The 23,919-nt window shown below is 44.1% G+C and overlaps 1 protein-coding gene across 3 annotated transcripts in view; it reads right to left on the reverse strand.

Annotated features, from left to right (window-relative positions):
- The window catches only part of LOC123237302 (guanine nucleotide-binding protein G(o) subunit alpha), a 237,441-nt gene that overhangs the window by 12,699 nt on the left and 200,823 nt on the right, over positions 1 to 23,919 (reverse strand). Inside the window, exons 4-6 of one of the 3 annotated variants that reach the window (XM_044664135.1) lie at positions 17,130 to 17,290; positions 7,281 to 7,409; positions 4,034 to 4,163 (exon numbers count right to left, since the gene is read on the reverse strand). In XM_044664135.1, coding sequence (XP_044520070.1) covers positions 4,034 to 4,163; positions 7,281 to 7,409; positions 17,130 to 17,290 — 420 coding nt within the window. The remainder of the gene's footprint in view (positions 1 to 4,033; positions 4,164 to 7,280; positions 7,410 to 17,129; positions 17,291 to 23,919) is intronic. The other 2 variants (XM_044664136.1, XM_044664137.1) reach the window with 2 other exon arrangements.

The following is a 23,919-nucleotide window of genomic DNA, read 5'->3' on the forward strand; positions in this document are numbered from 1 at the left end:
GCTCAAATAAAAAAAATGACATTCTTTAAGGGGTGAGGTTGTTGGGAAGGGAGGAATGTGGGAGGAGACTTTCCTTTTAGTTCCACTCAAAGTCTGAAGGGGGGGACAAGAAAGGAACTGGGATTGTTCCCTTTCATCAACCAATCAATCAACCTTGCTACTCCTCCCTTCAGTCTCTCCTTGGGTTCTGGTTAGGAGTGAAGAGGCAGAAAGAATATTAGAAAGTCAAGGCCATGGGGGAGGACAGGAAGGAAAAGACAGAACTAAGGAGAGAAATATATTTGCCAGGAACTCTCATCATTAGCTTATAAATGGCAGAGAAGAGATAAAACTGCTGAGAATTCCCAGAATCATGAAAGCATGGTAGGAATTGGAATGAAATTCTGGATTCCACACCTAATTTAGGACAACCTTGGATAGATGCCTTTAGAATCTGGATCCACCAGGATTTAGTTCAGAGGCACCAGGTCACCTGTAGCATAACCCAGATGGCATGGTGCGTATGTATTGGTGCTGCCCAGATGTCATTTTGCTGCCACAGAGCCACTTTTAAAGGTTCAGTTGGACTTTTGAACCCTTTTTTCCACCCCAAACCTCACTTAGTTCTAGAAATATGTTTGTGATACAAGTGACTTCTAAGCTAGAGCCCCTTTGCACTTTTAATGTGACTATAAGCTCGGTTTCATCAATCATGAGGACCTTTTTTTGATACGTCGGATATTACATCTAGTCAATTAGAACCATCCAACAACTCAATCCAGTCTCCATCTTCCAGCCTGTTATACCTGATCCCAAGGCCATCCAATCTCCTGTCCAGTCCATTCTGGCCCAACTAGCCCTATCTAAGCCACTCCAACTTCCAGTTGCTTATCCCAGCCTCTTCCAATCCATTCAGCTCCCCAAAACATTCCATTTCAAAAGAAACAATCTTTGTCTATTCTCCTTACAATGCACATCTGCCTGAAATCCACTTTACACTGTCCAAAGTCTCTATGAACTTGCAAGTCAGGCAGCTTCAGTTATTGCTAAAGGTATAAAGCATTAAGGTGACTACTTGGATGTACGATGCCAAGACCTTGGAAATAGTAAGGGCTGTGAGGCCCCAAATACCATGTGAGGAGATGAGATTAAGTGTCTTGTCAAACACGCAGTGAATTGGTGAGAGAGCCAAGACTAGGACAGATCAGTGGACCTCTGGGCCAAAGGTCTTTCCATTGTACCTTGACAGTCTCCTCCACCACACCAGAGAGGGTCTCTTAAGAGTTGGCCCCTTGTGGGTGTTCATGAGGAGTGATCAATGAAAGGACCAACCCATCTATTCCTCAGGAATGTGTAGTCCCTTTTCACTACCCAAAGTGATGAAAGATAATGCAAACATTGATTGGCTTTTAGGAAGTCCAGGGCAATTCCTTCCCTGAAAGCAATCCACATGGACCCAACCAAAGAGGAGGTCACTTCTTTAATGATTCCCTGCTATTGTCAGAAGACATATTTGTGGTGTCAGACATCTTTTCTAGGCAACTTACTGGGAGAAGCCATAGAAGCAGAGGATGAAGTAATTTCAACAAGAGTTTCAACAGCTATGATTTTTCCCACTTCCAACTCCCAACCATGTGCCCAACTCTCCAGCTGTCAGAGCAGAATCTGAATAAAGTACCTTCTTTTGAATGCTGAAAGATTTTTTATAGCAGCTCAGCTTTAGAGTACCAAGTATTATTAGTACCAAGGAATGAAGTTTGCTCTGGATATGTGTACTTATCGGGCATAATGAATCACCCAGCAACCAAACTTGGTCCATTTAAATTTACCCGAGCAGCAGTATCCCCTCTACACACACACACACACACACACACACACACACACACACACACACACAAGATAACACTAATCCCATCATATATTATTTTTAACATACTTTTACATTTTTAAAAAGTATTCATGTCTACCATTAATTATACTTTATCCTTACAACAAGGCATTAGGCAGAGCAAAGATCATCCTGATTTGGCAGATGAAGAAAATAAAGCATAGAGAAACTGTGACTTGTTCAAGGTCACACAGGAGTAGACAAAAGGACCAACACCAGACCTCAGCTCTCTTGACTCCTGGTCCAGGGCTCTTTCTCCCATAGCACTCCATCTCCCCACCACATCATCATCAGACCCATTAGAGTGACCCATCATAAATGCTGGTGGAGAGCACGTAGCAACACAATAAAAGAAACGGCCCATTCGCTTTTCATTTTGAAGACAGATGGACAAAACAACCACCACCCCTCCCTTCAAAGTACAAGTCATGTCACCCCCCAATTTTCCATTTTTGCCATTGACAATGCTCTCAGAACACTCAAGTTTGCATTGGCTGCTCTGAGTATAAATGTTATTTTCAGGGGTGAGGGGTGGGAATGTTGTTTTTCAACTGAACCTGTGATTTTCACTTGTGTAAGAAACTTCCCATGAGGAAATTCTCATTTGCCAATGCAGATCGGTGCCTTTTCATCTTGGGCAGCTACCTGAGGCGCCGAGAAGTTTTAAGACTCAGCCAGAGACACACAGCCAGAAAGGGTTGGAAGGGGGACCTGAGCCCAGGTCTTCCTGGCTCTATGGCGGGCTCTCTCTCCGTGACCCCACGCTGGCTCTCCACAGCTGCCACACGGACAGAAGCAGGCGGGCCACTTCTGTGGATATGGTTTCTAAAGAACACTCTGGGATTCTAGAAGACTGACTCAGCATTTAGGTGGCAGGCAGCTTTGCCATCACTGAAAGTATATTGTTGTTCTATATGGGGGAATTCTTAACCTTTTTTTACATGATGGACCCTTTGGTAGTCTGGTGAAGCCTGTGAATGCCTTTCCTAGAACCATTGTTTTAAATGCATAAACTAAAACACATAGGATTACAAGAGAAACCAATTACATTTGAATAAAGTTATAATAAGGTTTTTTTTGTTTTTTAAATTCATGGATTCCAGGTGAAGAACTCTTGCTTCTAGATAAAGGCTGGTACCAAAGAGTACCAAATCATTTTCCTCTGACTAGAACATGGGCTTTAACCAGTCAATTAAGATCAAGTTGTTTTTTTTCTTAAGTCCTTACCTTCTGTCATTTGTAAGTCAGAAGAGTGGCAAGGGTTAGACAATTAGGATTAAGTGACTTGTTTAGGGTCACATAGCTAGGACACATCAGAAATGAAAGTTGCATCTGGGTCTTCCTGGCTACAAGGCTGGCTCTCTATCCACTTCACTACATTTCTTCTTTTTAAAAAATTTTATTTGAACCCTTACCTTCTATCTTAGTATCAATTTTAAGACAGAATGGCAAGGACTAGTCAAATGAGCAATTAATTAGGTAATTAAGTGACTCACCTAGGTTCACAAAGCTAGGAAGTGTCTGATGCCAAATATGAACCCAGGTCCTCTACCCTCTGTCTACTGTGCTACCTAGCTGCCCTCAGATCATTTCAAGAGGTACCATGTTTTATTGGTCTAGGACTACCCAGAATCAAGGACTCCCAGAAGACCTTGGCTTTTCTAACTAGGCTCCCAATCACCAATGCCTCTTTTGGCAAAATCTAAGAGAGCTAACCCTGGCTAGGGATTCTGGTTTCCATTGTATTTGCCTAAAGACTGATTTCTTTAAGGCCATAAATAAGCTCTTTCTGACCAACTGCAGACTCAATGGCAAAGTTCTTGTTTCTGAAGCCTGATTTCTTTTAAGAAACCTACAGGAGTTTTTCTGGGAATCCAAGGCCTTCTTGAGTATGGTCACTCTTTTTTTTTCTTTTTCTGCATTGACTGTTAAGTGGTAGATTTACAACCAGTGGCCTTTGTCAAACGGGAAGCAGGTATCCATAGCATGTTTTAACCAAAGGCCTACCCAGCTTGGGCCCAACACCAGTTGAAACGGACCCTTCCTCTTCTCTTCTCTCCCAGGTACAAGTTCTGGAGCGGACCACGGCAGACTTACTTATCCCCGAGCCACCAAGGGTGGAGGAGGAGGGCCAGGGCCAACGTCCTCCTGGCGGGGTGCACTCACCGTGGTTTCGTCTTCATGGAGCACCTGGTCATAACCGCTCAGCGCGACACAGAAGATGATTGCTGTGACGTCCTCAAAGCAGTGGATCCACTTCTTGCGTTCAGACCTCTGGCCCCCGACATCAAACAGCCTGAGAGAGACAGGAAGGGATGATTCCATTGCAGCGGGTGGGAGAAGCTGAAGCATTTGGTCACTTTCTCTCTCTGCAGCTTTAACATTCACATTCCCCCCCAACTCCCTTTTATGTATGGCTACAGGAAAAGGGGACAGGCCTGGAGGCTCAGAATTTCCTTTTTAAAACCAGTGTCTCAGGAGGCAGCATGGCTCCTGAAGGCAGAAATACCTCTGGCAGGTAAACCATGAAGAACCTTCTGTTCTTAAAACTCTTCTCCTCTGAAATGAATGCTCTCTCACTTGATTTCTGAGTTGCCATCCCTCCGGGGCTATTTCCAAAGTCCTTGTACAGTACTTTGGATCACATTCAAGATCCCAGTAATCCCATTGGGAACAAATTTACCCTAAAAATACCTTGGGAAGCCCTCTCTTTTCAAGATAAGAATAATATAAATTAACTTCTCTTCGTTCAACCCTTAAAATAGTCCTACAAGGCAGTCAGCATTAATATAGATTTTTTTTTTAGATGAATACACCAAGACCCAGAGTGGGAAGTGACAAGCTCAAGGTCACACAGTGAGTTAGTGGCAGAATTGGTTTAGGTCCTCAGCCTCCTGACTCCTTGCTTTAGTTCCTTTCAGTATTCAGGGGTAGCAGGAACAGTAGACCCCCAATAGGGGAAAAAAACCACCATATTTTTCTGCCAATGTGGTTTAATCTCATTAACCTCAATCAAAACAAATAGAGAGGTTGGGGTAACCACATTGGAATGCTGGTAGCAGCCTACAAGTGACTCAACAGCTCCAGAGCATCTGTACTGACTGCAGTAGAGACACTACCCTGGGCTGCTCAGGCAGACAGGATCAACATTGCCTCAGCCTCAGAGAAAGCCATGCCCTTACCTCTTGGGATTTGCAATCTAATTAAACTGGGAGTGAACAAACCAATCAGCCTGATGTCAAATCAACTTTCCAGACTCTCCCAAGCCCTGCTAACTAATGGTGGCTTTGGGAATAGTCCTGGAAGGACAGTGGCTGAGAAATTGACTCTAGCTCCAAGATTTCCACCTTGGGCCACCCCTGATGAACTCAGGAACTATCAGGATTTATCCAGCTCATGGTTAGGGTGGGCCCGGCCTCTGATGGCAGCTAGAAGGTAACTTCTAGGCTCAGAGACAGCTATGGACTTATGACCACATTCTTCATTGATATAGCCCAAAGACAAGACAGGGTCTAGGTAACAAGGCTTGCCTTAACAGCAATGGCAGGGCAATCAGGTTCCTGAGGGGCTAAATGTGGAGTATTGGCTAAGATCCTTTTGGCTTATGGCTGCAGGCCTTCTGGATGTGGAGCAGATTATTGGACCAAAGGGCAAAGTCATCTATCCCTCAGGTCCACCATACCATCTTTTCATCAATAGTCCTTGTGAATTGGGCCAATTACCACAGCTTCCCATGGATAATTAAAGGAGCCCCATTCCTCTCACATCAGCAGCTGTTCCTGGGACCCCTCCGAAGAAGCCACAGAGGTGCATGTGGACTCTAACCCTCTAACATAAGTCCTCCCACCCCACCAAGCCTAAGTAAGATACAGAGATATAGACACTAAAGTCAGTGAAAGAAATAAACCAGCAGAATCTCAGGAATCCAGGCTGGGAGAATGGGGCTCTGTGGAAAATGGGGGCAGACATTGCTTTGTTTCCTCCTTCAATCCTGAGAGAAATCCAGTGTACAACTCATTTCAATTCCTACACCTTGTTCTGTGCAAGGACCTCCCAAAGTAATGCCTTCCTCTTTTCAGCCAGCTTTCAACCAGTATGCTTGAGAGCCCTGCCCTACATATCCAACCCTCTCTCTCAGACTTTGTTCCTTTCTCTGGATTCTCCAAGGGGTGCTTTCTGGAAGGTAATGGCACATGCATGGGCCTTTTCCCTGACTGCTCCTCTCCAGATGTGGTCACCAAATCCTCTAGGATCCTCCCAAACCATCTGGGCTTGTACCAGTGCAGACAGAGGCATCCCTCCCTGAGGGAGCAGATGATGTATTTTTTTCCTCTCTCTCCTCACCCCCATCCTGCTCAGACTACTGCAGTGGCCACCTCCTTTGCTCACAGGTACCTGGTCTTCTTCCCCTAGAGATTAAAGTTCCCAGAGCAATATTTGACATCACACTGGTATACTGCCTGCTTTTGCTCCTTCTCTCCATCCATTCCAATCTTAACTATTCTTTAAGGTCTGGCTCAGGCTGTTCCCCACTGAAGCCTCCTTTGATCACTCCAGCTCAAACCAATTTCTCTCTTGTCTGAAGATCTGTGCTGGGCTTTTGGACTAACTCAGAATCTTAAACTTGGGGGAGATTGCAGAGACCATCTATTCTGGTTGGCACCAGGAGGGGAATCTCTTTCTTCAATAGCCTTGACAAGCTGCCATCCTGCTTCTACCTAGAGACCAGCCTCCAGGGAGAGGGAACCTTATCTAGAGTGCCTGTTCTACTTTGCTCAATCTCTAATTATCAGAAGTTTCTCTTTATATCACATGTAAATCTGCCTCTCTCCAGCTTTTACACATTGCTTTCCTGCCTTATTAGGTGAAGCAGAACAAGCCTAATCCCTCTTCCAAAGGACAGCTTCTCAAATACCCACCCATGGATATCAGAACTCTCCTGAATCTTCCCTTTACCACGATAACCACCCTCACCCAGCCCCTACCTCATTCCTTCAATCAATGTTCATTTTATATCATACCTTGTGCCCCTTAACATACAAGTCCTCATAGTCTTTGAGTGTTCCATGTGTATAATTCCTCTCTCCACAACCAGACTGGCAGCTCCTTGAGGGCAGACTCCATGTCTGCTCCTTTTCTATCCCCCCTCCCCCCAGTATCCAGCAAATATCTGAGAAAACCACCAGTGTTTGGTCCATGCTGACTGTGTGACTTGATTGGCAGCCTTGAGTCTGGGCTCCCTCACAGCAACAGAAGAGAAGGAGAAGGAGGGTGAAGTTGGAGCATCTCTTAGCTTGACTTGCACTGCCCTGACCCCCTTCAATCATGAGATTTGTCCTGCTTTCTGTGGATGGCCCATCTACTTGCCTTGAGAGACTTTCCCAGTACCATGGGTATTTTCCATTGACCTCACCTGAAGTGGAGGTTTTTGAATGTGAAGTGGGTTTCTACAATGCCGGTGGTTTTGACCCTGGTTCGGAGGATGTCTTGCTCCGTGGGCTGGTAGTCCCCAGCTCCAATTCGATCTAAGCTGTCTAGGTAGCTGGGAAAAGACAAAACATAAAAGGAACGTGTATATTCATGTATACTGACTACGGCATGTTTTGTTTTTGTTTTTTAAACTCTTACCTCCTGTCTTAATAACAACTCTAAGACAGAATGGCAGGGGCTAGGCAAATGGGTTTAAGTGACTTTCTCGGGGTCACACAGCTAGGTAGTGTCTGAGGACAAATTTGAACCCAGGACCTCCTGGCTCTGGGTCTTGTCCTCTATCCACTAAGTGACCTAGCTGCCCTAACTAAGACACTCTTAGAAAACTCTTTAAGTGCTTGGCAGCTCCTGACCTTGCTTTGATGATCCCTCAATGGCTCAGTCTCTCTTGTATGTTTAGGAGCTGTCCCAAATTGTTCTATCGCCTTTATGCGGACCCGCAGATCAGCTAAACTGACGCCTCAGGCTGTTCGCAGGCTACAGGTTCTTCCTGAAGCCCCTGACTGGTAGAAACTAAGACTCCCTCCCATCAGTGGGGGTGATGTTCCTTACTCTGACACCCAGCTTTACATACATCCCTAGGCAGGACTCTGGCTTCCTTTAAGCAGTCCTAATCCTCCCAGCCTGAGCCGATGTCTCCAAGAGCAGCAGACCCTCAGCACTGCCAGTAGAATGTAAGCTCCTTGAGGGCAGGGACCGTCTCACCTTCGTCTTTGTATCCTCAGTGGCTAGCCCAGTGTCTGGCAAATAGTAGGTGCTGTGTGTTTTAAAAAACTGTATGCCAGGATTCCCTGCTCTGCTAAAAAAATTGCATGGCGGGGGACTACATCCCCCAGCATTCCCTGCTCTTCTCAGGGTTCCACTGCCTTATGTCCTGGCGTGGGATTGGTCTATAAATGGACCAATCCCATGCTGGGAGGGGCTTTTTGTCTGGGGCTTTTGGCTGGAGCGCAGGAGTTGCTGGAGCTGAGGCTATTTTTGCTTCTGCTTTCCTCCTTTTTTTCTTCCTATCAGTGCTTAATAAATGTGTGTTGACTGATCGATTGACCAGTGATCCTGTGGTTGTTTCGGCTAGAGTCCTAAGCTCAATCTTCCATTGGAGTCTCCCATAACACCGTCTTAGGCACTAAACATGTGATAATATGCATTTGTTTTTCATTTTTAAAATTAATTTCTCTAGACTCTTTGAGGGCAGGGATTTAATGTTTCTTCCTCAGCTTCTATGAGGTCATTGAGAGGATTGGGGCAGCTAAGTGTTGGTGGGAATTGAGTGTTTCCATGTTCCTTTGAGTGTTCCTAGACACTTGAGGGGAGTTGGGCATCTCTTTTTCTGATTTCAGGGAATTGCATTTGCTCACTCTCCCTCTCACAACTTGAAAATACCCATATATTTCCTCCAGTTACCTAATGATGTCTCCTGGTTAATTGATTTAAAAAAAATTTATGGGTTTTCTTTGATTAATTGTTTTTTTGCTTGTATCTGGGGTCCAGCTTTAAGCTGAGGAAAGGGCCTGGTCCTAATCTGTTGGGCAGTTGGCATGCATTGCTTAATAAATCAATATGCTCAGAAGCTGGAACCTTTGTTTCCTTAGTCATTTTATGTTTCATCTGTCACACCCAACCATGTGCTATGCTCACATACTTAGTGTTTGTTGAATGAGTGAATATCCAAGTATGGTGGGGCCTCACAAAAGTTTTTTGCAATGTAGACTTAGTTCCCAATATTCAACAATATAAAGGGATTTATACTCAATATTATGCCTTTGACACCCTACATACTTGCTTATTTCTAACTGATCGGGAATTATTCTTTTGTTATTTCACTAGAAATGTCTCTATAAACACTGGAGATAAGATGTTTTAATTCAGGACAACTTGACTGAACTCTCTTTCAATATGATGGGAATCCTTTCATCTCATACTTGATCTTAGCCAAAGGCCGAGAAGCAATGGCATCTTCTCATCTTCTCAAGACTCTTATAGATAGGGAGGAGAGGCAAAAGCTTGCTTTGTGTCTTATAGAGAGGAAGATCCTCAGGACTCTGGTACCTAAGGGCTCAGACTCAAGGCAACAGGAAGTCATTAATGCAGGGTGGCAGGAAGCCTTGGATCAGCTACACCAGAGGATCTTAGGATTTCAACCTTAGAAGTCATGTAAGTCATGCTTTCAATTTCTTGATGAGGTCCACAGCTGAAATAATGTGCTTGAGATCACACAGGGAAGTGAGTAAGAGAATGTAGAGATGAATCCAGGGTCTAAGACTCCAAATCCAGTATCCTTTCTACCAAATGATGCTAGAGCATAAATCTGTATGAATAGGTGGAATTCCTTAGCCTTAGGAGGTGAGAAGCAAATGTTTCCTTGCCCTGTCCAGCCTCATCAGTCTTGGTTCTCAGCCTTTTTTTTTTTTTTTTTTTTTTAAAGAATCAAGTTTCTAATCTCAGTTGGGTTTGGGGGATACTTATCTACTTATCTACCCAGGATGCTGCAATGCTCTTTTTTCTCCCTAGGTGCTTCTCTCTCTCTCTCTCTCTCTCTCTCTCTCTCTCTCTCTCTCTCTCTCTCTCTCTCTCTCTCTCTCTCTCCCCCTCCCACTCTTCTGCCTTAGAAATTGGTTCTAAGGCAGAAGAGTGGTAAGGGATAGGCAATGGGGTGACTTGTCCATGGTCACAAAGCTAGGAAGAGTCTTGAACCAAGGACCTCTTGTCTCTAGGCCTGACTCTCAATCCACTGAGCCACCCAGCTGCCCCCAAATGTCTCTCTCTTTTTAAACCCTTACCTTCTGCCTTAGAACCAATACTGTGTATTGATTCTAAGGCAGAAAAGTGGTAAGGTCTAGGCCATGAGGGTTAAATGATTTGCTCAGGGTCACACAGCTAGGTAGTGTCTGAGGTCAGATTTGAACCCAGGATCTCCAGTTTCTAGGCCTGGCTCTCAAACTACTGAGCTACCCAGCTGCCCCCCAAATGTCTCTCAATGCTCTCTTTAGCTCTAACCTTATGATATTAAGAACAAAGTTTTTTTCATGACATCATGCTATTTATGCTTTTTTGCTTTTTCAGCATCCTGACTCCTTTTTATTGTGACTTGCCTAGATCAATGATGGAAAAGGTGTAGAAAATATAGAGGCAACAAGTGCTCCAGGGAAAAAGAGAGATTTCCTTTATATAGCCAGCTCCCAGTTAGGAAGGGCATCCTCCTCTGGATTATTCCTCCCCTGGAGGAAACTAGGAATGTGGGTGGGAGAGGGAGAGGAGGAAGATAATCTGCCTGGTGGCTTAGCACAGTGCCTGGCACCTAGTGGGCACTTAATGGTTATTGATTGGCCTCTTGGGGAGAGGGTGGGCCTCAGTCTGTTACTGACAAGGGTCACGATGGCATAATGGCAAGAACACTAGATTTGGAGATGGAGGGCATGGCTCTAATTCTGATTTGGTTACTTACTTCCTACCTCATTGATTTAGAGCTAGAGGGGACATCAACCCCATCATTTTTATAGATGAAGGATCTAAGCCCCAGAGAGGTGATTGCCCAAGGTCACACAGGGCTAGGCTTTGAACTGAGGTCCTCTGATTCCAAATCCAGTCTCCCCCCCAAAGCCCCCATGGTTTTATATCCCCTCTGTCCCACTGCTGCCTCTCTTTATCACTGAATATTAAAGTTCTACAACCTTTCCTCCCTGGTCTCAGTTTTTCTTCTTTGGTTGGACTAGATGATGTCTCAAGTCCCTTCCAATTCAAAAGTCAATAATTCTATGAACCCTGGTGTTCTGTGTGGTTTATTAAAACCATAAGCTGGGCAGTCACAAAGGGATATTGGAGAGCAAGATTCAAAACATCTTTTCCCTCCAGAAGGGGAGAGGGGAGAGGGGAGGGAGAGAACATGAATCATGTAACCATTGAAAAATGTTTAAAAATTATATTAAAAAATGTTTGTCGACTGATTGATTGATCCTGGGGGTGATGGGCTGGAGAGGAAGCTGGTACTCTTTGGGATGCTCCAAGGGTCACTTTGGGAGCTTGCTTCCCTTCAGAGGGTCACATACATCCCATGAGCTCCATGGTTCCTTCCAGCTCTGTCTCATGAGCCTATGATTGGATAGATCCTATGATTCTAAGATTTATCCTGCCTCCCCTAGAAAAAGGTGAGCCTTGGGGAATAGAACAGATATCTTGAAAGGTCACATGTAAAATTAAAAAAGTGGAACTGTATTTTGAATGAGTGCCTTAAAAGGGCTGGTTAATAAGGGGAATTTGTGGTAAAAAACAACAACAACAAAAAACCAAACAAAAAACCAAACCAAACCCCAAACTCTGCCATTTTTTGGTAAAAACATCCTATTCTCTTCTTTTCCTGGCCACACAGTAGTTTGGTGAGAGCAGGGTGGGTCAAACTCCATTTTTCTACTTAAAACATCTGGCCCGTGAGTCCGCAGGCTCACAGATCTAGAGCTGGAAGGACCCTTAGAAATTGGATAGTCCAGGTGCTCAGTGGATTGAGAGCCAGGCCTAGAGATGGGAGGTCCTAGGTCCAAATCTGGTCTCAGACACTTCCCAGCTATGTGACCCTGGGCAAGTCACTTGACCCCCATTGCCTATCCTTACCACTCTTCTGCCTTGGAGCCAATACATCTTCTGCCTTGGAGCCAATACATCTTGGCTCCAAGATGGAAGGTAAGGGTTTAGGAAAAAAAAAAAAGAAAACAAACAAACAAAAAAGAAAATGGCTAATACAATCTCCCCTTTTTACAGATGGGAAAACTGAGGCCCAGAGTGAAGTGATTAGACCATACTCAGTATCATCATCAAGCAGGGGCATAGCTGAGATTCAGAACTGGATCCTGACATTTTTTCCTCTTTTTTTGCATTTTTATGTAAAATGCAACCCTACCTGGATGTTTGCTGAAACAAAGAACTAAGGGCTCAAGGCAGTGGAAGAAAACCTAGCTTAGAAATCAGGAGTGGGGGGCCAGGGAGGGGTCGGGCTGTGTTACACTGGGTGGGTTCCCTCCCCTCTCTGGACTTGTGTTGTCTCCTATGAAAAACGAAGAGATCGACCTAGAGGAACGCTGAGGCTACCCTCTGACGTTGTTGGGATTCTGCTCTCCTAGATGTTGGCGTTTGCTCAAAGTCCGCTCCCATGCGCCACCTGGCGGCTGCATCAGCGCCCACGCCAGCTAGCCTGCCCCGATCCCCCGCCTGCTTCTGCTCCTGGGCAGCGCAGAGCTTTCTAGCAGGCAGGCAGGGCTATGAAGGATGGACTTGCTTTGGGGCTTTGGGATTTGGAATGCCTTGGATTCTCCCTCCTTTTCTCCTCCATCTTTGTCTGACCTCCCTGCAAGCACTACAAAAGAATGCCGGGCTATGGGTTCCCCATCCACGCTGGCCGTTGGGTCGGTGGGCACCTGTCCTGGAATGAATGAGTCCATGAAATGTTTGGGCTTCGAGTCAGGGCCCTGGAAAGCTCTCTGAGCCTCTTCAGCACTCACCCCCTCTGCTATTGACCCCCTGCCCAGTTTTGAGGAATTTTATATATTTTATATATTTATTTAAATATATTTGAATTTTATATATTTAAATATTTGATAACATTTATTTTATATATTTAAATTTTTATATATTTAAAATATATCTTATTTTAATATATTTTTAATATATTTAATGTTTCTATATATTTTTATATAGTTTATATATTTTAATTTTATATATTTACATATTCAATATATTTAAATATTTGATAAATACTTTAAAAATTGTGAATTTTAGGAGACAGCTGGGTGGCTCAGTGGATGGAGAGCCAGGCCAAGAGACGGGAGGTCCCGGGTTGAAATCTGGCCTCAATAACTTCCTAGCTATGTTACCCTGGGCGAGTCACTTGACCCTATTGCCTAGCCCTTACTGCTCTTCTGCCTTGGAACCAATACACGGTATTGATTCTAAGGCAAAAGGTAAGCATTCTAAAAAGTTATGTTTTATAAGTATTACAAATTTTATGAATACTTTTATTTCTATAGCAGCTAAGGACTCAGAATAAATCACAGCCCACAAAAGTATATGTAAACTGTAAAATGCTATATAAGAATGGGCTATTCATTGACAAAGAGGAAAGAATCATGATAGAGGAAGAAAGAACACTGGCCTGGGACTCAGAATACCTAGAGTGGAATCTAAGCTCAGATACTTCACCCCAGACAAACTTGCTGTGTGACCCTGGGCAAGTCATTTAACCCTGTTGGCCTCAGTTTCTTCCTTTGTAAAATGAGCTGGAGAAAGAAATGGTGAACCATGCCAATATCTTTACCAAGAAATTCCCAAATGGGTCAGGAAGAATTAGCTGGGAAAATGACTGACCAACAACTTTCTGAAGCCCTTTCTCAGGTATCATCTCATTTGATCACCACCCATAACACCCCTGTGGATTGGGAAGTCAGGGATTATCTCCATTTGACACAGGAAGAACCTAAACACCAGAAAAATTGACTTGCCTAAGGTCACACAGCCATCCAGAGTAGAACTAGAATCCAGGTCTCCTACCACCAGAATTTGATTTATTAGAATATGAGCTCCTCGAGAGCAGGAACTGTCTTTTTTTTTTTTTCCCCTTTTTTCTATTTTATCCTTAGCTCTTAGCACAGTAGGAAGTGCTTAATAAAAGCTTTATTCATTTACTTCAACAAATATCTATTAAGAGCGGCTTAATAATCAATGCATTAAGCCAGGTCCTGGCAACACCAAGAGAAGAAGGCCACCAGAAGAAGCCTCAAACCCTGGACTAACCCTTTTCTCACCCTGGCTTTAAGGCAATGGATGCTGCCTCCACTTGGGCATGGTCTTGGGACTCTGCAAACAACAGAAGTATTGTACAGGAGGAAGTGAGTGCTGTTCACTGGAGCAGCTAATCCCAGCGAGGTTGTTCTGTCCTCTGCTGGTCAGAAAACAGCACCCAGAGGGGCATGTTGTGGGCAGAGAATGGGCCTTTCACTAGCAGGGAGCAGCCAGGGATAGGTTCTAGAAGGAAGAGGGATCCCAGCTTTGGGGTACCTATAATTACTCTACAGAAGGTAATACACCAATTCTGAGTAGAGGCCAACTTGGATTTTTTTCTTTTTTTTTTTTTAGCAAAAAGTCTGATCTTGTCCTGGTCCTGCTCTGGGCACCTGTTAGCTGAGCTTAAGGAGCAGAGGTGACGAAGCCTCCTGCCTCCTCTTTTAGTCTGCTGGCATCTTCCCTAGCAACAAACTCTGGGCAACTGTAGCTGGTGTAAGATGGGGTGTGAAGCCCTCTGTAGCCACCAGACTAGTGCGAAAATGACTCTAATTTGGGGGAAGATTTTCTTTTTTACCCTCAATAGTTGGTTTATCATTTGCACTATATTCAGGAGCTGCTGCTTCCAGGACTGTTTTCTTTCCTTCTCCCAGAGTATTCCAGGCTTGAGGAATTCAATATAGATTCCTGGCTCAGAGGCAGAACCTGCTCATGCTCAATGGTACCAATACCACAAGTCAAAGCGCTGAATAATTGGGGGGTCTGGGAGGGACCTAGAAGAAGGGGTCATAGCCTAGAGCAAATTCGAAAGGAGAAAGCACCCTCTGGAGAGGGAATGAAGCCCTAGGGGATAGCAAGATCTAAAGGGAGGAAAGAGTAGGGTTCATTGTGGAATGTCATCAGGGGCTTTGAGAACTGGTCCCCGTCTTCTTTAGCTAGCCAAATAGCTTCTGTAGTGACAATTCTCTTGCTTCTAGGATCCAGAAAGGCTACTTTTCTGGATCCTAGAAGCAAGAGAATTCTCTAGGAATGTGACCTTGGTTATTGTCAATCCCAGGGGAAACTATGGAACCCAGTTCTTGCTGGGGCTGGAAGCTGGAATCTAAAAATATGAACTCAGGGGTGTTGTGGAGAGAGCACCAGGCTTAGATTAGAAAGCCTGGATGGGTCCATGCCCTGGTTTTCTCAGTAACTCAATATGTGGCCACAGACAAGACCGCAAGAGAGGGAGGTGGCCCTCTGTTCCAGCACTGATATTTTATGTTCTAAGGTCACTTCTACCCTCAAATTTTCAGTTCTAGGGGCTCTCCCAGCTCTGTCTGTGTGTCTACCATTTGAATTGCCTCCTTAAATTTCTAGATCTACCAACAGGGTGTTGGATTGGGCGGACTTGAATGTCTTCTCCACATGACCCCTCTGGCATCATAAAAACAAAAGGGTTCTTAGGGTTTAAGTGTTCTCCTTGGGTGAAGTAAATTTCAGGGAGTCAGATGTGTTGATTAGAGCAGATGCTGTGAAAAAACCTTTAGGGTGGGAGTGTGTTTCAACATCCAAACCATGAATTCTCCTCTGAAATATGACAGCAAGATGTGCAGAAGTAAGAGGTTATATATTACAAGAAACACCATCTGGTGGCTCCAGGCTCCTTGGACCAAGCCATTCACCCTGGCTAGGATGCACCAGAGCCCTCCACAGGGGTGAAGTCTGCCCAGCACAATATTGTTAGTAGAGGTGCCACGAGAGAGGGGCAATCTGTAATCTTCCTTCTGTGGAGACAGTGTCTGGTACATCCTGGGCCCCAAGTTTGAGAGAAGGACCGGGATCTGGTACCCATAATTTGGGGAGCCTCTGGAGAAAGATACCCTGCAAGCATCTCTGTGGGCCTAATGGGCAGTGACTTGAAAAGCCCATTTGGGGGAGACCCAACTCTTGGGCTCATGTCCCTTTGAAGGCCTTGGTCTACAGATTTGGTATATAGGCATTCCTGGCCTTACTGAAGTCCCTTTTTGTAAATAGGCATTCCTTGAAGTCCTTTTTAGACCTGCCACAAATGATGGATTATCACTGCCAGGATATGTTATGTGCTCGGACAATGGTGAGTGGATAAAGTTTGGAGGAAGACAGAGTAAAGTGCATTTATTAATATCCTGCTAGGTTTTAAGTACTGGATTCCAGTTTACTTCCAAGTGATCTGTATTGGAGTTGGTGGTATAGACTAGGACTCTATGTTTCATCTTGCATGCACTTATGTTGCCTTACATAAATTAGCAGGCCCCACAGTTCCTATGCCATACTGATGAATTTGATGGAAGTTTATCTTACAGTTAATAGCTATGACGAGTTGATACCAGTGGTCAGAGACCCATAGGATGGATTTGGTCCTTGGCTTTAGTATAAAAAGGGGATGCCCACTTATGGCAAACATTGCAAGGATGTAACAATCTGTAAAATGAGATGGTTGGAATTGAGGATCTCTCTCATTCCTTCCAGATCTAAATCTATTATCTTTTGTGATTTGAAAAGTTTGTAGTGACAGTAGCTTAAAAAGCTCAGATGATGATTCCCTTTGTCTCTCCTCAGCCTTTACTTCTAAAAGTAGGTGAACATGGAAAAATTTACATGTTCTTAAAAACAAATAGAACATCATAAAAGGGTATTTGTTGTTGTTTTTTTCCTTACATGATTCCTGCTTACTAGAGGTCCTCCATAGAAATAGGGTTGCTGAGCTACATCATATCAGGGTTATGATGCACTTTGCACTATGTGGTGTCAACATATGACATGACCTCTGCTTTTTGGGAAATTCCACTTTAAAGTTTCCTCATCATTCCACAACCCCTTCTCTTTCTGTCTGTCCTGGTCCTCGTCTCATTTCAGAGGTGGCCTCCCGCACCGCCTCCTCCCCACCAGACTCCGTCCCCTCACATTGCCATTGGGATTCTCCAACCATCCCCCAGTTATCCGTGCTCCAGTGGTCACAGCTACTCTGTTTGCCTGGGACACTCACTATTTGGCAGAGTCATTAAGCTGATATTCTCGGGAACGGTTGAAACATTCCTGTATTCCAGAGTCTGCCCAGAGTCTCATCATGGCGGAGAGCAGCTCCGGAGAGAAGGGCTCTGTGTCTTCCATCCGACTTACCACATCACACACCATCTTGGCATCAGCCTGCAAGGAGAGGAAGCAAAGAAGGGGGATGAGTCCAGAGCAGGGAGACACTCAAATAACCAAAATGCAATGCCTTCTCCCCCTGCACCCACTGGCCTCCAGACTGCTTCAATCATGGCTCCAGAGACAAGGTGGGGGCTCTGGATGGGGCATATAATCAAGAAAAGTCTACACAGATTTCACTGGCTGACTGAGAGCAGGCCACCAAGCAGGAGACAGAGAATCATATTCCTCAGCCTCCCCCAATGAAAATATTCACAATCGATGCTTCCCAGAGCACACAGAATCAGCCATGATGTGAAAGTCTTTTTTATTTTCCAGGACACCAAGGCATCGCACAAGGGAGGCAACCCCCTTGTACTTCTCCCTCAGAGTAGGAACAGTGAACTTCCCATTTTCTAGCCTGGCAATGGAGGATGTTTTGGTTAATCAAACATTCTGGTTAGTCATGACTAGAGCTGCCAAATTTACAGCCACAGAGATCATAGACCATAGGATCATAGATTTAGAGCTTCAGATGAATTTAGAGGTCATTAGAGTTTTTTCTACTAATCTGCAGATGAGGAAACTGAGGCACAGGAAGGGGAGAGCTTTGTCCAAAGTTACATAGTTTATAATTGATGGAGAAAGGATTATGAACACAGGTTCCCTGAGTCCAAATTTAGTGTTCTTGCTTCTGAGGTACCCACATAGATCCTCAAACTTCAGAGACTATATAAAAGCATAAAAAACTCTAAAACTAGACAGTAGAATTTGTAAGATCATAGGATCATAGACTTAGAGCTGGAAGAAGCCTTGGAGGTCACCTGGTTTACTCCTCTTCACTATACAGACAGAGAAGCTGAGCCCCATAGTGACTTGTCCAAGCTCACAAAGGTATTAGGTAGCAGAGCTGGCATTCAAAGTCAGGTTCACTGACTCCAAATCCCTTGCTTTCTACAACACCTGAACTCAATTTACATTTACAGAAAGCATATTGGATTTGGATCAGAGGAATTGGGTTTGACACTGCTAAATCAATCTTGGTATAGTGAATATACCAGACTCCAGAGAGAGGTTAGGGCTGGATATATTGATCTGGTCATCAACTATCTAGAGATGAATATTGAACCCATGGGAGCTGATGAGATCACCAAGTAAGATGGTAGAGATCAGAATGGAAATTGGTGCAGGATAGAACTTTAGAGGCCACTCATGATTAGAGGGCATGCTATGGATGAGGAAGGAATAAAGGAAACTGAGAAAGAGTGGTTAGACAGACAGATAGGAGAAACAGGAGAGACTGGTTTCATGAAAATCTAGAGGAGCAAGGATCTAGAAGGAAGTGATCAATTGTATGAAATACTTCAGAAAGGTCAAGAAGGATAAGGACTAGGAAAAAGTTATTAGGTTTGACAATTAAAGAGATCATTGGCAACTTTGGAGAGAGCAGTTTCAGGTGAATGATATGGTTGGAAGCCAGAGAGCAAAGGTTTAGAAGAAAGTGGGAAGAGAGGCAGTAGAGACCCTAAGCGTGGAGGTCTTTCTCGAGATGTAGGATGGTAGGGTTTTTGCTTTGCTTTGCTTTTTAGATTTTGAGGGCCACCTGAGCATATTTGTGGGCGGCAGGGAAGAAGGCAATAGAGAAGGAGAATATCAAGATAAGTTAGATAATAGTGAGAACAATTTGTTGGAGAACTGGCAAAGAGTCAAAAACCCATGCAGAAGGGATGGCCTTGACAAAGAGAAAGGCATTTGGGTGAGGCCACAGTGAAGGAGGAAAGAAGGGAGTAAGACATCTTCCTCCAAGTAACATGAAATGAAGAGGAACAGAGAAGAGGGAGCTCTTACAGATTGATATGATTTTTTTAAAAATACGAGCTGAGGGCTGAGGGGATAGTGGGGAGAGAGTTCTGTGGGAGGTTTGAGGAGAGATTAAAAGGTCTGGAGAAATCGCAGTTATGCAGTTAAGAGTGGGCCAGTGAATCATCAGAGAGGCATAGAATGTTTGCCTTGCTGCAGTGAAAGCCTAGTTAAGAGTAGATCATATACATTTGTAGTGGGGCCAGCTGATAAAAGATCCAAACAAACCAACCCTTACTTTCTGTCTTAGAATCAAGTGGTAAGGGCTAGGCAGTGGGGGGTTAAGTGACTTGTCCAGTGTCACACAGCTAAGAAGGGAGGGCATATTTGAACCCAGGACTTCCCAATTCCAGGCCTGGAATTGAATTACTTAGCTGCCCCCAGGATCAGTCAATTTGTTAGGGGAACCTGGACAATTGCCACAGGCCAATTCAATCTTCTTCCTTTATATTCCTCCTGCCAAGGGCTCAGATTGATTGGCCAGGGCTTCTGGGGCTAGGTTGAGTCTGCAGGGGAGAGGATGAGGTGGCTGAGTCACTAGAGTTAGAAGGATGAGAGGACAGGGAATTGGGCAGTCCACAACACTGACTTTATAACATGACTATCTTTTTCTTGAAAGTCCAGCTCAGGTGTCATTTCACCCATGAAGCCTTCATTCTTCCCACCTCCCTATCCCTGAACCCCTTGCTGAAAGAGCTCCTTTTCTCTTCAGTTCTTACAGAATTTTGCTTAGATTTTCTCTTTTGACCTTATTCCATTCTGTCTTGTATGTGAGATTATTAAAACAGCAAGTGGAGGTGGGAATTGGGTGAACGAGATGGAACTGGATTCAAATGGCTTATATGTCAGACTTCTTTCCCCCTTCCCCTATTTGACTGTAAATGTCCTGAGAGAAGAGATCCTGTCTTATTCACCTTTGTATCTGCCCCCAGCACCTCGCACAAGGCCTGAAGTGAACTGAGTAGAAACCCTTCAGAAGAGAGAGAACCATTCAGCTCACTAATTATTTCCTGATAACAAGACAAGCCCCCAAACCAACCCTCCCATTGAGCGGATAATGCCATGTCTGGAGTGGAAGAGCAGGTGGGAAGAAGCCTAAGTAAGGGTTTCCTGGCTTCTTCCTTTTGAGAACAAAGGAAAGGATGAACGATGAGACCCGCACCTGTATAGTTTGCAGCTCACAAAGGATTCTGCATCAAAGGGAAGGGGGCTGTGAAGTTCCGAGAACCAAACTGTCTGCTAGGTAGTGATTTGACCTTCAGAGTCTTGCGCTGAGATCTGGAGGCTACAGATGGGAAGTGACATCCTCTTTGGAGCTCTGTCCTGCAAACAATCCACAGCTAATCCTGAGCTTCCTCTCTTATCCTTCCAGCTCCATCTGGATCAGCTTGGGAAGAAGGGCATTTTGAGTGCACCTAGTCCAATCTGGTCATATTACAAGTGAGGAAACTGAGACCCAGAGAAGGGAAGTGATTTGTCCAGGGTTGTATTGCTATGGCACGGCTGAACAGGTCTCCTGACATCTATTAGAGTGTTCCTTTGGTAACATTATGGTATCTCTTCTGCCCTGCAGGGCTTAGTCATTTCTACAGTCAGTAGACAAGAGAGCAGCCAACTGGTTTTATTTTCCCCCCCTACCTCCATATTGGCAAACCTATGGAACGCAGTGCCGGAGAGTGCTGGAGGGGATTGCTCCCTTCTCCCTCTCCACATCCACCCGAAGGCATTTCTCCCATCACCTACTCCTCTGCCCAGCAGTCCAATGGGAGTGCTTCCTCCCTCCCCTGTCTGAGGTAAGGGGGAAGCTCACATGCGGTGTGAGGGTTGTAGTTTGGGCACTCGGTCTCTAAAAGGTTCATCATCACTGTCCTACCTCAACCTCCAAAAGTTGAGCAGGGAATGGCAGAGATGAAAAGTACATTAGAAACCAGAGTCCATCTCTTTTTCCTCTTTAGAAAGGGAAAAAGTGAGGGAAAGATAGGAAAGTGAGGCCAAGAGAACAAACAATTGACAAATATTTATTAGGTACCTACTGTATGTCAGGCACTGTGATACTACTTTGTACTTGTTTGTATTTGTTCTTTTTATATTTATTCTGTATGTGTATATATAAAATTCATATATGTATATAGAATAAATTCTATAGAATACATATATATTCTGCACATAGATGTATACTAAATAAATATAAGGACTAATATAAATAAATACAAAGTGGTATGCATAGATACACATACAGAATAAATATAAAAAGAATAAATACAAATATATAAAATAACTATATTTATTTTCCATATATGTATTCTATATACATGTATTTATATATACAGAAAAGAGAGGATAAATATAAACACAAAACAGTATACATATATACAGAATAGTAAGAGAACAAATAATATATAAACTCAATATCATTCTGTATATATATTCTGTATCATATGTTTTCTTTAAATAAAGGATAAACATAAATACAAATAGTATATAGAATAAATATAAAGAAAACAAATACAAATAAATACAAAGTAGTATGAACAGTTCCTGACACACAGTGCCTAATAAATTGTTGAAATATATATGGATATATATAGACTATATCTTTATACAGAATATATATATATATAATATAAAGACGTTTACTCACAGAATAAATATAAAGAAAACAAATACAAATATATATATAAAATAGTTAAAGACCTTGTCCAAGAATACACAGGTAATGAGTAGCAGAGCTAGAACTGAACCTCAAGCTTCTCACTTAAAAATGTGGTGCTCTTTTTACTGTCTCTGAGCTGGGAAGTGTTGGGAAGCTACTTGGGTTTCAGGAGCCCACGACCTCCTCTAGATTCTCTCAGTGGCTCCTTAGACCCTAGTTAGTCCTCAAATAGAATCCGAGTTGGAGAAAATGACAGCCACTTAGCAGACTTCAGGCATTCCTAAGCCAATATCCAGCTATAGAGATTCTGGTGTTTGATTGGGATAGGTTTTGGTTATTTTAGGATCATAGATTTCTAGCTGAAAAAGACAGCTGTGGTCATCTTGTCCAATTTTCTTCTTTTATTGATGAGGAAAAAGGAGTACCAGGGAGATTCAGTGATTGATCTAGGATCACATGGACAGTAAGTCCCAGAGCTAGGATTTGATCAGATCTTGTCAATCCAAGTTCTTGGGTCACAAGGAACTTGTTGTTTAGTCATTTCTAATTCTTTGAGACTCCATTTGAGGTTTTCTTGGCAAAGATACTCGAGTGGTTTGCTATTTCATTCTCCAGTTCATTTTATAGATGAGGAAACTGAAGCCAACAGAGTTAAATGACTTGCCAAGGGTCACACAGCTAGTCAGTTTCTGAGTCCAGATTTGAATTCAGGAAGAGGAATCTTTTTGGCTTCAGGCTTGGCACTCGATCCCCTGTTCCACCAGCTGCCTGCATCAGAGGACCCCCTGCTTTTTACCATGATGACTTGTTGCCTCATAGGAAATCTAAGGAATGGAACTGATCCTCCTGCTAGGTCTGGAAGGCCTGTGATGCCTTCACTTGCCTAAGCCAGAAGACTCTATTGTATGTAGGTGGTCAGGGCTATCCTGAGAGATTGGGACCTGGGGCAATGTCTAGCTCCACCTGTTCCTTTCAGGTGGAGGGTTAGGGGAGCCACCCGTCCTGATCTGCAGAGCTTTGCTTTCGCTCTGGAATGTTTTGGGGGGCTTCTTAACAATACTGGGAAACTGGCTTCAAAATCCTCCATCTATACTCACTTCGGGGACAAGCTCTCCCAGCCTCCAGCTGCCCCCAGTGTGTCTCTGAGCTCTGCACACAAGCCTGTAATCAATAGACTCCAGTCCGATTGGAGGACACAGTTACTGCAGTTATTCATTAACGCGCTTTCTTTCCTTCCACTTGCTCAGGTTTATCTGTCTCAGCTCAGATGTCTGGGAGGCGCTCCTTGCCAACAGCTTGGCTCTGGAGGCTGCTGAGTCAATGTTCTGGGCCCCAGGGGAGCCGAAGCTGCCTGTGGCTTCTCTGTCACACTCTGTGCTGCAGAAGTAATTCGCTGCTAGCTCTGAGTGTGTCCTGGGATCTCTCCTAGATTCAGGGTAGGATGGGCCGAAAGGCAGATGTCTGGAGAGAAAACCACCCTTCCTCCCATCCCCAAACGGCTCTCCTCGGATTTGAGAAGTATCTGATCTGAGAGCATCTTTCATTTGAACACCTTGTTCCAAGTGAGGTATACTTGCCAGGAGGGGCAGTCCAGAGGAATGGAAAAAGGCCTGAGGATGCTGGAGAGATTGCTCAGGCTTCTAGCTATATCCCAGCATCCTGAACCTCCACGAGGTGGGAGAGAGATTTTTTTTTGAGCCTCTAGAATATGGAGATGACGCACCTCCTTCCTTGTACCCTCTCCTACATGAAAGCCAAGGGTTTCAGGAGTTCTCTATGACTCTCTCAAGTCCCTTCCGAGTCTAGCATCCCATTTAGTTCAACTCTCATTTACAGATGGGGAAACTTGGGCCAAGGGAAGGGGAAAAGATTTGTCTAAAGTCACGTAATAAATTAGAGGCAGGGGGACTAGAACTCGTGTCTCCTGATTCTTAGCCGAGGGTCTGTTTTTTTCCCCTGCTTTCTGAATTTCTGATATTTAGAATTTAAGGAGGAGGCTAAACACACATTCAAATGATGTAAGAGTTCTTATATAATGAGGTACGGATGAGTAAAAAATTATATAGGGCAAATAAAGCACAAGGCACTGAGCAAAGGCAGGTGTGTGTGTGTGTGTGTGTGTGTGTGTGTGTGT

The sequence above is a fragment of the Gracilinanus agilis genome, chromosome 2 (assembly GCF_016433145.1).
Source record: "Gracilinanus agilis isolate LMUSP501 chromosome 2, AgileGrace, whole genome shotgun sequence".
Classification (NCBI taxonomy): Eukaryota; Metazoa; Chordata; class Mammalia; order Didelphimorphia; family Didelphidae; genus Gracilinanus; species Gracilinanus agilis.